Raw genomic sequence first — 12,470 nt, forward strand, 5'->3', positions numbered from 1 at the left:
CTTCTTTCAGCTAGCCAATTTCTGATCCAAACTGCTAAATCACCTTCAATCCCAAAAATCTGTATTTCGTACAATAGTCCACTGTGTGGAACCTAATCAAATGTCTTACTGAAGTCTATATCATCCCCATCAACTACTTTACCTTCATCCACCTGTTTTGTCACCTTCTCAAAGAACTCAGTAAAGTTAGTGAGGCATGACCTACCCTTCACAAAACCATGTTGATTACCCCAATCAAATAATTCCTTTCCAGATGATTATAAATCCTATCTCTTATAACCTTTTCCAGTACCTTACCCACAACCAAAGTATGGCTCACTGGCCTATAATTACCAGGGTTGCCCCAATTCCCCTTCTTGAACAAGGGAACAACATTTGCTATACTCCAGTCTTGTGGAACTACTCCTGTTGACAATGATATCTCTTTGCAACCTCTATATACCTCTTCTTGGTAACTTATTTTCTCACCTTCCAGGTTATCTCTGTAAATAGCTTCTGATCAGACTTGTCTGGTGGTCTTTGTGAACTCGGGTTGGCCTTGGCAGAATGTGTAAGAAAATGAAAGGAGACTAGTAATGTGTCAGAGGAACCACCATTTCAACAAATTCTCAAACCTCAGTTAATCGGTCTACATGTTTTATCTTTTACTTCGCCTACCGTTAAACTTTTACTAAGGAAGCAATCCACTTTTACTTTGCGGGTGATGCCTTGAGAACTCTGTGTGGGTGACAGATTCAGTTTTGCGAGCTATTAACCTTATTCCACATTTTACAATAGTGTCTGATTATAGTGTACTTCCCACTTTCTTCAGGGACTGGTGAACTGGGATCCAGTGGATCAGACGGTGTTAGCAGATGAGCAAGTGGATGAGAATGGCTGCTCTTGGCGTTCTGGGGCTAAAGTTGAGCAGAGGTACCTCAAGCAGTGGTTCATTAAGACGACAAACTATGCAAAGGTGAGTAGCGAGCAAGATGTTCTAACGCCATTAGAGAGCAGGAACTCCAAACCCAACAGCACTCCCAAGTATTCCACATTGTCATCTTATCGAGTAATACCACCATTCACTTAAATTAATGTTTTTCTGTAAATTAATAAAGAAATGCTTCTTGTAATCTGAATAAAAATTGATAATCAGGTGTGATTTGTCAACTGGTTTGAGCAAGTTCAGTTTTGTGTAAATGATCTGAATTCAGGCTATATGTGAGAATTGGTGTTCATACAAACATCGAAAGTGTGCCTGCATTAAATATCTGACTTTTGTGGTGACTGAGGTTCTTGCATTGCATCCGTGACTCAGCTGGTAACACAATGGCTCTAGGTCAGTCAGTTCTGGATCCAAGTCCCACTTTGTGAACCCAAGCACAGTCTAGGCTACCACTCCAGTATGGTACTGAATGAGTGCTACACTACTGTTGATCTGAGGCCTTGTCTCCCACCTCAGGTAAGCATAAAAGATCTCACTGTATTTGTCAAAGAAGACCAAGGCATGTTCTGCCTATATTTATCTCTTAATCAAAACCAAGAGGATGATTACCTGGTTGTTAACACATTGCAGTTGTGGACGTTTACTGTGCGTGAGTCGGCTGTAATGTCTCTTATGCCATACGAGTGTCACCAATTCAAAAAGAGTAGTTCACTTATGAAAGGAAATAGTGTTAACGTTTCAAGTCTGGATCAACATCTTCAATGAGCAGCGTTCTGAAGAAGAGTCATTCAGAAGTCAAAACATTAACTTTCTATCTTTCTTCAGATGCTACCAGATATGCTGAGTTTCTCCAGCATTCTCTGTGCCTGTTTCAGATTTCCAGACCTCAGTGAATACTCTATCAGTCGTCATAATGGATAAGAATAATGCAGGTATAGACATCAGGGTAGAGGACTGTAAATATTAGAAGAAATTAACATACAGAGAGGGGAGATGCGAGCAGGTTTTAGCAGCCTTAAATGTGGATAATTAAGACCATGTGACTTAGGAGCAGAAGCTTCAGAACCGCTTTCCACAGTGACGTTCCAAACAGAGAATTTGTTTCGGGGGACTTGTATCGGCATGCAGACACTGTGGCCTGTGCAATGAAGCTGATTTCTCCTGGCCTGTGCCTCAGTATTGGAGCAGCTACCCATACAGTGAATTTGCAGGATTTTATGGAGACATCACTGGTGATATTTCTCCAGAGACATGAGGTGCTTGATGTCCATTGTCCATCTCGCTGGATGGCTGGAAAAAGCACTGTCCTCTAGACCGTCAGCTTGGCTCTCACCTTGAGGTCCTTGTCATCAGATTTGCTTCCTAAGATGGCCAAAGGCTGCATTGACACAATGAAGGTGAGAAGTGTAGCAGGGGCCATGATCACACATGGTAAACTAAAGCCCAGAAATTCAGCCTGGTTATCTCCTGAGGTGGAGGATGCTGCACTGTAAACACTGGTGCAGAAATACTGGATTGAAGGCATAAAAGCTGTTTTTGTTATCATACATAAAATGTAAATTTGATATTCTGAATACTAAATGTTGGCTTTGTAAGCAATAATGAAAATATGTGTGAACCATTAGAATTACAAATGAAGAGTTTCTTTTTTATTTGTGTTGGTTTTCAACAAGCTTTTGGAGGGTGATGAGCAATTTAGCTGTACAAGTTGACAGCTGCTTCGTGTGTAGCGTTGTATGATAATTACTGCACCCACGCTCCCAGTGCTCGATCTGCTAGATATTGATGAATCGGTCTCATTTCATTTGTAATTGACCTCTTAAATATGTGTGACTGGACTGCCTGCTTCAAGAAGCACCACATTGTTAAACTAAAATGTTGTAATTAATTGTGGGTGTATGTGTTGAAGATGGGGGAGTGGAGATTTTCCATGCATCACCTCTATGTCATCCTGTATTACTTGAATGATATCACCTTGAACTTGGCAACAAATATTATACCTGCTGCGTAGATTTCAATTTGTGCGACTGGGGAAAGAAAATGGTAATTAGAATCACTGCATAAAGTTGTGGTTAGTAATGCAACTTTGATATACTGTCTCTCGAATATTCTTTAACATTCAAACCGAACCGCTACAATTGTGAACGTTTGAATTACAATGCACAGATTGAACATGGCAAAGAGTCTCCTGTGCTCCAGGGAAGTTGGTTTCACTTCCAGTCAGTCTGATGTCTCTGTAAATGTTTCTTGTTTTGTCTAGCAAAGGTCAGAAAGTCAATTTCAAAGCAGCATTTCAAAGAAAGACACGATTTAACCTAAATGACGAAAGAAGTTATCTGATGAGATAATTGCTGAAGTATTTTTTAAATGGACTTTTTTTCATTTACAGAAGGAGACCATAACAGCATAAGATCAAGGAGCAGAATTAGTCCATTTGGCCCATTGATTTTGCTCCACCGTTCAATCGTGGTTAATATATTTCTCCAAGAAACCCAGTTTTCCTGCCTTCTCCCCATAACCTGTTACTGACTGAGAACCTAACTATTTTTGTCTTAAATACACTCAATGACTTGGCATCATAGCCTTCTGTGGCAGTGAATTCTACAGCTTCACCCTCCTCAGGCTGAAGAAATTCCTCCTCTCAGTTCTGAAGGGTGCCTTCACTTTGGCTGTCTCTCCGCTTCCATTGTATACAGGCCTTCCAGGAAATCTGGGAATTGTAATCAGATCCGCCACCACTGCCACCACCCGCCAACGACCCCTGTGGAACTCCACTCATCACTGGCTGCCATACTGAAAAATACCCTTTTACCCCTGCTCCCTGCCTTCTCCCAGTCAGCCAATCCTCTCTACCTTCCCCCTAACACCATAGGCTCTTATCTTATTTAGCAGCCTCTGTGCAGCATCTTGTCACAGGCATTCTGGAAGTCCATATAGATACATCCACTAGCTCTCCCTTTGTCTAACTTGCTTATTACCTCCTCTGTTAATGTTAACTCTGTTTTGGTCTCTGCTTTGGGAAATGCAACCACATTTCCCAGCACTTTCTTTCTGTTCTTGTTTCAGATTGTGGAATTCAGAGTGAACTGATTTTGTTGAATTCAGCAAAGAGCAAATAACGTCTTTTTTTTAAAAGAGTTAATGAAGGTCATAGTTCTGACAAGTTAGCTCTGTTGTTTATTGTTACCACACTGCTTTCTTGTGAAAGGATATTTGTAACCCTCTCTAGCTTGGGTTAATGATTGCTGTCACCTGCGTGCAAATAATGAAAAGGTCATTGTACCGTACATTTCCAATAGTTGACATTTTGAATCATGCTGGAGGAAATATCAAAACACATCTGGCTGTTAAAATACTTATTGTGTTAGTTAATTGAGGCTTGAGGTTGGATTGGATTGAGTGCTGGGGAGCAGGTCAAGTTGAAGTGAGTCAATACCTGCTGATTCTTGAGCTCTTCGGCATCATTCTGGCATGATCTCAGTGGCTCTGATAATCACATTGTTCGTTTTAGTGGGTGCATTGGACGGAGCTGTGATAATAAACTGCTGAGTGTTTTTGGCATGGGGACTGCAAGAAAGCAGCACAGATGGGGAAAACATTCAGTGGAAGGGTGGAGAATCAGAAGGCACACATTTAAGGAAATAACATGAACAAAACTCTTCCATGGAATGCCCTGCCAGAGAGTGTGATGGAAGCAAACATTCAAGAGGGATTTGGATTTCTATCTGAACAGGAAGAATCCCTAAGAGAACAATGGGAGGATTTTTACTGGGTAAGTTACCCAATGGCAAGTCATCATGGAAATGATGGGCTGAGTGGCCTCCTCTGTGATTCAGAAAAATCTAGTATATGCCAGCATTGCATACACACTGGCATAATCACTTGTTCCTGAATTGCCTCAAACTTCCGTAGCACAACAATAAGTGCCATTGATGCACCATTACTACAGCATAAACTTCCAGCAAATTCAGGCTCCCCTGATCTCTATCAGGTACACACTTGACAGTTATCTGCATTTACATTTTAATAATTGAGTACCTGGGTTGATGTCTGAAAGAAATTGAATAGGTAGTTAGATATTTTCAAATGAACCTGCTCAGAGATGTCATGACACCCTCTGGGACATGAACCCAGGCCTCCTGGCCCAGAGATAGGGACACTACTACTGCATCTAATAATGAAAGGTATCAAAGAGATATGGAATTGATTTGGTTCAGGCAATTGCAGGCTTCTCCTGGGCTGCCTTGACAACAGATTCAGTGATTTGATTTTTTTGTACATGTGTGTGGGCTGATAGTTTCTATTTAATCTCTGTTTGAGTTTATTCATTAACAATTGACCAAGCAGAGCAGCTTGGTTACTTAATTAGTCATTCAAATCTGAAATAGTTTCAGGTGCTGTGAGCATCCTCCCTGACAGTGTACACATGCAAGGACTGATTGCTGGATGGAAGTGTTTTAATTGTGTCAGTGTGAATGATTTGAATGGAGCAGCACCGTGGCTCAGTGGTCAGCACTGCTGCCTCACAGCGCCAGGAGCCTGGGTTCGATTCCACCCTCTCACAGGTTTTCGCTGAGTGCTCTGGTTTCCTCCCACTGTCCAAAGAAGTGCAGGTTAGGTGGATTGGCCATGGGTAAATCGGGGTTATAGGTAGGGTTGGGTGGTGGGAGATTGGACTCGATGAGTCAATGGCTTGCTTCTACACTGTGGAGATTCTACGATTCTCTGATTTAACTCCTAATTTTCTCCTGTTTACAGTCCTTGCTGGATGCACTGGAAGACCTTCCTGATTGGTATGGTGTCAAAGAAATGCAAGCAAACTGGATTGGGTCTTGCACTGGATGCTACTTTGACTTTGAGTTGAAGGTAACAACTTGTAGGAAGTTGTTCAATGGTTTTTCAATGGTTTTTGGAGCATCGGAGGCTGAGGGGTGACCTTATAGAGGTTTGCAAAATTATGAGGGGCATGGATAGGATAAATAGACAAAGTCTTTTTCCTAGGGTCGAGGAGTCCAGAACTAGGGGGCATAGGTTTAGGGTGAGAGGGGAAAGATATAAAAGAAACCTACGGGGCAACCTTTTCACACAGAGGGTGGTACATGTATGGAATGAGCTGCCAGAGGAAATGGTGGAGACTGGTACAATTGCAACATTTAAGAGGCATTTGGATGGGTATATGAATAGGAAGGGTTTTGAGGGATATGGGCCGGATGCTGGCAGATGGGGCTAGATTGGGTTAGGATCTCTGGTCGGCATGGAGGGGTTGGACCGAAGGGTCTGTTTCCGTGCTGTACATCTCTATGACTGTATGACTCTAAGTTTGCAGATGACACCAAAATTGGAGGTGTAGTGGACAACTAAGAAGGCTACCTCAGAGTACAATGAGATCTTAATCAGATGGGCCTGAGGAGTGGCAGGTGGAGTTTAATTTAGATAAATATGAGGTACTGCATTTTGGAAAGGCAAATCAGGGCAGGACTTCTACACTTGGTAAGGTCCTAGTGCGTGTTGCTGAATGAAGAGATCTTGGACTGCAGGCTTATACTTTCCTGAAAGTGGAGTCGCAGGTTGATAGGATAGTGAAGAATCCATTTGGTATGCTTTCCTTTATTGGTCAGTGCATTGAGTGTAGGAGTTGGGAGATCATGTTGCAGCTGTACAGGACATCGGTTAGACCACTTTTGGAATATTGAATACAATTCTGCTCGCCCTCTATTCCAAGATGTTGTGAAAGTTAAAAGAGTTCAGAAAAGATTTACATGGATGTTGCCGGGGGTTTACAGAGTTTGAGCTATAGGAAGAGCCTGAATAGACTGTGGCTATTTTCCCTGGTGCGTCAGAGGCTGAGGGGTGATCTTATAGAGGTTTATAAAATCATGAGGGGCATGAATAGATAAATAGACAAGGGAGACTCCAAAACTACAGGGTATAGATTTAAAGTGAGAGGGGAAAGATTTAAAAAGGATCTTAGGCGCAACTACTTTTCACCCAGAGGGTGGTACGTGTATGGAATGAGCTGCCAGAGAAAGTGGTGGAGGCTGGTACAATTACAACATTTAAAAGGCATCTGGATGGGTATACGAATAGGAAGGGTTTAAAGGTATATGGGCCAAATACTGGCAAATGGGACTAGATTAATTTAGGATATCTGGTCAGCATGCATGAGTTGGACCGAATGGTCTGTTTCCATGCTGTATATCTCTATGACTCTACTTACCAGCCTGAAACTTTGTGCCCATTCACCCAAGTGGATAGAAATGCAAAGACTGTTAAGTGCAAACATTAAAAAATCTCAAACTTGGAATTTAATCTTGTTTGATGACCAATCAGTAGCATAGGACTTAGCATAGGCCCTGCATCCCAAAGAAAACAAACATGCTGTACCATTCATTCAGGGAGACAAGAAGGTGGATGTACAGAGCCTGGTCAGTGGTTAGGAGGCACGGTGCTGATGGTGTGATATTTCCAGCATCCAATCTGGTGACAGCAGAGTGGCTGCCGAAGATGACACTTTGTGGATTTGGCCATGAGTATAGGAATTTATATGGAGATGAGATTTGAGAGGGCCAATGAGGGGTGAACTAAGAGGGTGAGGTGTTAGCGGCAGCTGTATGTAGTTTGAAACAGCTGAGACCGAAGCACTACTCAGTGCGGAGGCTGAGGAAGGATACTGTGAGGATGAATATCTGTGAGGTGGGGCCCAGACAATGATGGATGATAATTTTTACAGGGGGTGAAGAGACCGGAGAATGGTGAGGTCGTCAAAGGCAAGTGTCAGAAATGCAGGAGTATGGAGGAGACTGGGTGATTAACTAACAGTTACACTGCCACAGTGGCAAGTTTGAAGATCAGTCAGTGGAAAACCAGATAGAGAGCTTTCATTAAAGTCGAAAAGTGTGGTGCTAGGAAAGCACAGCAGGTCAGGCAGTATCCGAGGAGCAGGAAAATCGACGTTTCAGGCATAAGCCCTTCATTAGGAATGTCCGGAATGTTGACTCTCCTGTTCCTCGGATGCTGCCTGACCTGCTGTGCTTTTCCAGCGCCACACTTTTCAACTTTGACTGTCCAGCATCTGTAGTCCTCCTTTCCTCCTAGCTTTCAGTAAAGGCCAAAGTATCACCACCTATCAGCTTAAGGACTGTTTTATAAAGCGCAGGCAACTTCAGAGCTGTTCTGTCCCTGCATTTTTGGTTGACTGCTCCATTTTAAAAGGATTTCAGCCGCAACGTACATGTAATAGTGTTCTAACCTGTGGGTTAAACGCTGGCTCCCTTGGAGTAGGTGGGGTTGAGTTGCAGCGGTCCATTTGGTATAGTTACACCCACGATGCCATTAGGGAGGGAGTTCTAGGATTGTGAACAGGCTTGAGCCCTCTCGGATAATGTTTGGTGTGAGTGAGCAATTGTTTCAATCTGTGCTTTAATGCCCTTTCAAGTACCTCGGTTTTCTGCCTTTTAACTGAAAGGCTTTGTAAAAAGTAATCTGTCATCTGTGTAGTGAGCTCACTTCGTGACCACCCGCCACCGCGTAGAGGAGTGTTTGCTTGTGTCATTTATTTAAGATGAAGCTTGCAGCTGAGAAATTCCAGTTACTGCATTACTCAAGTGGTGTGAACACTCATTCTTCCCTAGGTAAATGGGCAACAAGTTGGTGAAAGGCTCCCTGCTTACGCTGCCAGCCCGGATGCAGTTTATGGTGCATCTCATCTCTCTATCCTGCCTAACCACAGACTGTTAGACACTGATAGTCACCTGAGAGACATTCTTCAACAGTGTCTTGTACCTAACACAGGTAAGCATTTGTGGAAACTCTCCAACAGAAGAAAGCAATTTTATTTATATACCATGTGCATTATGTACACAAATCAATTGTCAGCCCAAGAATTGACTGCAAGAATCCTTAAGTTAAGGATGTGTGAGGAAGTAAGCTCCTAATACTGAACAGAATGTGATGAAAATCTGAAGAAAATGGGACTGGGGTTTAGATGCTTGATGCTAGCAGAGCTAAAGGGCACGTTGACAAGGAGTTTAACTGGTGTCCCCAGAGCTGTGATCTAGAATGCTATAGTTAAAAAACGCACAACACCAGGTTATCGTCCAACAGATTTTTTTGGGAACACTAGCTTTCGGAGCGCTGCTTCTCCTTCAGGGCAACCATCTGATGATGAAGCGGCGCTCCGAAAGCTAGTGCTTTCAATGGTTATTGGAGCTAACGATCCGCATCCATGAACACCAACTAGCCACGAAATGACACGACCAGCTTTCCTTAGTAGCCACACACTCTCATGACAAGCAACATGAGTTCGACTGGACAACACTACTATTATAGGACAAGCCAAACAGAGAACAGCCAGGGAATTCCTAGAGGCATGGCTCTCATCCACAGATTCAATCAATAAGCACATCGACCTGGACCCAATATACCGACCACTGCAGCGGACAGCTGGAACTGACAACCGGAAGCGGCAGGTACAAATCACTATAAATGCCGGAGGAAACATCACAGAAGCGCTTCACAGGAGGCTCCCAAGCACTGAGGATGTCACCTAGACAGGGGACGAAACATCTGCAACACAAATTCCCAGCTCGGCGAACAGAACCACAACATTTACTGTTCTTTCTCACTTTGTCCTTTTCTCCATGTGTTGAATGAAGGATTCTGTGACAAACTGGAAAATAACATTTGCACTGTTCTGTTATGTTAACGGCTTATCTTTTTCCCCCATGCATCACATTTTTCAGCTTTTCCTCCTCCCTGAAGGTATTTTCTCCTTTGTGGTCGTATCCTTTTAGCACCTCACCCAAGTAAGCATCATTCATCTGTGTCGGTGTCCATAAGAGATTAGAGTTGACGGGCTGGTTAGACCATCGGACCACCCGAGCTAAGCCTGATCCTGTCAACATCTGTGTGTTTTCCAGCGGAACTTGCTGGACGGTGATTGGAAACAGGAACCCGGCAGGAATCACCGAAAGTCCTCAGGCCAACTGTAGCACCACTGCCACCACCTGGCAGAGTTGAAAAAGCCCCGTGTGGATTTGTGATGAACCCAGACGGCACATCCTTCAATTAAACCCATTTCCCTGGTACTTTCAAGGTTATCTTTTGTTTGTTTCTTCTCTTTTTTTGTTATTCTCCTCTGGATACCGGTGTATGTGGCTGAAGGGGCTGGACAGACAAACCACCACAGGAGACAGAAAACCATGCAGTAATGCCTTCTCCTCCAATGATTCTCTAATTGTGCTTTTAGATTAGCTTACTTACAGTGTGGAAACAGGCTCTTCGGCCCAACAAGTCCACACCGAGCCTCCGAAGAGTAACCCACCCAGACCCATTTCCCTCTGACTAATGCATCTAACACTGTGGGCAATTTACCATGGCCAATCTACCTAACCTGCACATGTTTTGGACTGTGGGAGGAAACTGGAGCACCCGGAGGAAACCCATGGCAGACCCGGGGAAAATGTGCAAACTCCACACAGACAGTCGCCCAAGGCTAGAATTGAACTTGGGACCCTGGTGCTGTGAGGCAGCAGTGCTAACCACTGAGCCACTGTGTCGCCCTAAATGTTGCTGCTTCCAATAATCAAGGTCATGAAATGGGCAGAATGAAAAGGAAGGGTATTGCTATATGTATTTTCGCCTTTGGCATTGGCTTTATAGTTTATTCTTCTCAACTGCAGTCTGGTGTTTGTGTTGTTATCATTGAATCCCCACAATGTGGAAGCAGGCCATTTGGCCCATCGAGTCCACATTGACCCATGAAAAGCAACTCACCTAGACTCACTCCTCAATCCTATTATTCTGCATTTCCCATGGCTAATCCACCTAGTCTGCAATTTAGCATGGCCAGTCTACCCAACCTGCACATTTTTGGACTGTGGGAGGAAAGTGGAGCACCCGGAGGAAACCCACGCAGACATGGGGAGAATGTGCAAACTCCACACAGACAGTCGCTCAAAGGTGGAATTGAACCTGGGTCCCTGGCGCTGTGAGGCAATAATGCTAACCACTAAGCACCGTGCTGCTCAAGGCATTATAGGGAATTGGTGCAAGATATAAATTGGATCTGTACTCTAATTGGCAGTACACCAATGGCAACTCCTTCTATTTTCATTATGACGACGGAGGAATTAAGACTAGGAGAATTAATACTGAAGAGGACTAAGAAAGAAGGAGTGTGCAAGAAACTGAATATCCCACCTGCCTACCTCTTCAAACAGCACCTTCCCACCACATGGTGTGCAAATCAAACATTGACTGGTCAGTCACCTCAGGATCCATAGTTCCAGAGTGGAAGAGAGACCCCGTCTTGATGGACTGCATAAGAAGATGGCAATTTATTACTTGCAGGAAATTCAATTGCTGCCTGGACTTTTTTTTTGTCTTTGTAACCCACTCTCTCTCTCTCAGATAAAGTTTCTTCCCCCACTTTATCTGAGAGAGAGAGAGAGAGTGAGTTACAAAATCATGTCAGAGAGATGATGGTACATTGTGGTGACACACCATCTGAAGATGGTATTAGCAATAACATTAGCAAATTTGCTGATGATACTAAGCTGGGTGGCAGGGTGAAATGTGAGGAGGATGTTAGGAGAGTACAGGGTGACCTGGACAGGCTAGGTGAGTGGACGGATGCATGGCAGATGCAGTTTAATGTGGATAAATGTGTGATTATCCACTTTGGTGGCAAGAACAGGAAGGCAGATTACTACCTAAATGGAATCACACATCCCCACACAGGCGAACTGCAAGCCCTCCCCCTGCTTCATAGGGCTGCAGCCTGCATTCTCTCATCCTTCCACACTCCTCCCCCCCTCCATTTCGGAATGCCGGGCACTGACCAGTGGGGTACCGCACGGATCAGTACTGGGACCGCAGCTTTTTACAATCTATCTTCAGGATATACAAGATGGTATTCGCAATAACATTCGCAAATTTCATCAGCTGGGTGGCAGGGTGAAATGTGATGAGGATGTTAGGAGATTACAGGGTGACCTGGACAAGTTAGGTGAGTGCTCAGATGCATGGCAGATGCACTTTCACGTGGATAAATGGATCCTTATCCACTTTGGTGGCAAGAACAGGAAGGCAGATTACCACCTAAGTGGAATCAATTTAGGTAAAGGGGCAGTACAGAGAGATCTGGGGGTTCTTGTACACCACTCAATGAAGGTAAGCATGCAGGTACAGCAGGTAGTGAAGAAGGCTAATAGCATGCTGGCCTTCATAACAAGAGGGATTGAGTATAGAAGCAAAGAGGTTCTTCTGCAGCTGTACAGGGCCCTGTTGAGACCACACCTGGAGTACTGTGTGCAGTTCTGGTCTCTAAATTTGAGGAGAGACATTCTGGCTATTGAGGGAGTGCAGCGTAGGTTCACGAGGTCAATTCTTGGAATGGCGGGATTACCTTACACTGAAAGACTGAAGTGACTGGGCTTGTATACCCTTGAGTTTTGAAGACCGAGAGGGGATCTGATGGAGACATATAAGATTGTTAAAGGATTGGACATTCTGGAGGCAGGAAACATGTTTCCGCTGATGGGTG

At 43.9% G+C, this 12,470-nt stretch overlaps 1 protein-coding gene across 5 annotated transcripts in view; it reads left to right on the forward strand.

Annotated features, from left to right (window-relative positions):
* The window catches only part of lars2 (leucyl-tRNA synthetase 2, mitochondrial), a 155,120-nt gene that overhangs the window by 74,500 nt on the left and 68,150 nt on the right, over positions 1–12,470 (forward strand). For all 5 annotated transcript variants that reach the window (XM_043719581.1, XM_043719578.1, XM_043719582.1 and 2 more), the window contains exons 7-9: positions 812–955; positions 5,684–5,791; positions 8,557–8,716. In XM_043719581.1, the coding sequence (XP_043575516.1) occupies positions 812–955; positions 5,684–5,791; positions 8,557–8,716 (412 nt within the window). The remainder of the gene's footprint in view (positions 1–811; positions 956–5,683; positions 5,792–8,556; positions 8,717–12,470) is intronic.

The sequence above is a fragment of the Chiloscyllium plagiosum genome, chromosome 29, assembly GCF_004010195.1.
Source record: "Chiloscyllium plagiosum isolate BGI_BamShark_2017 chromosome 29, ASM401019v2, whole genome shotgun sequence".
Lineage (NCBI taxonomy): Eukaryota > Metazoa > Chordata > Chondrichthyes > Orectolobiformes > Hemiscylliidae > Chiloscyllium > Chiloscyllium plagiosum.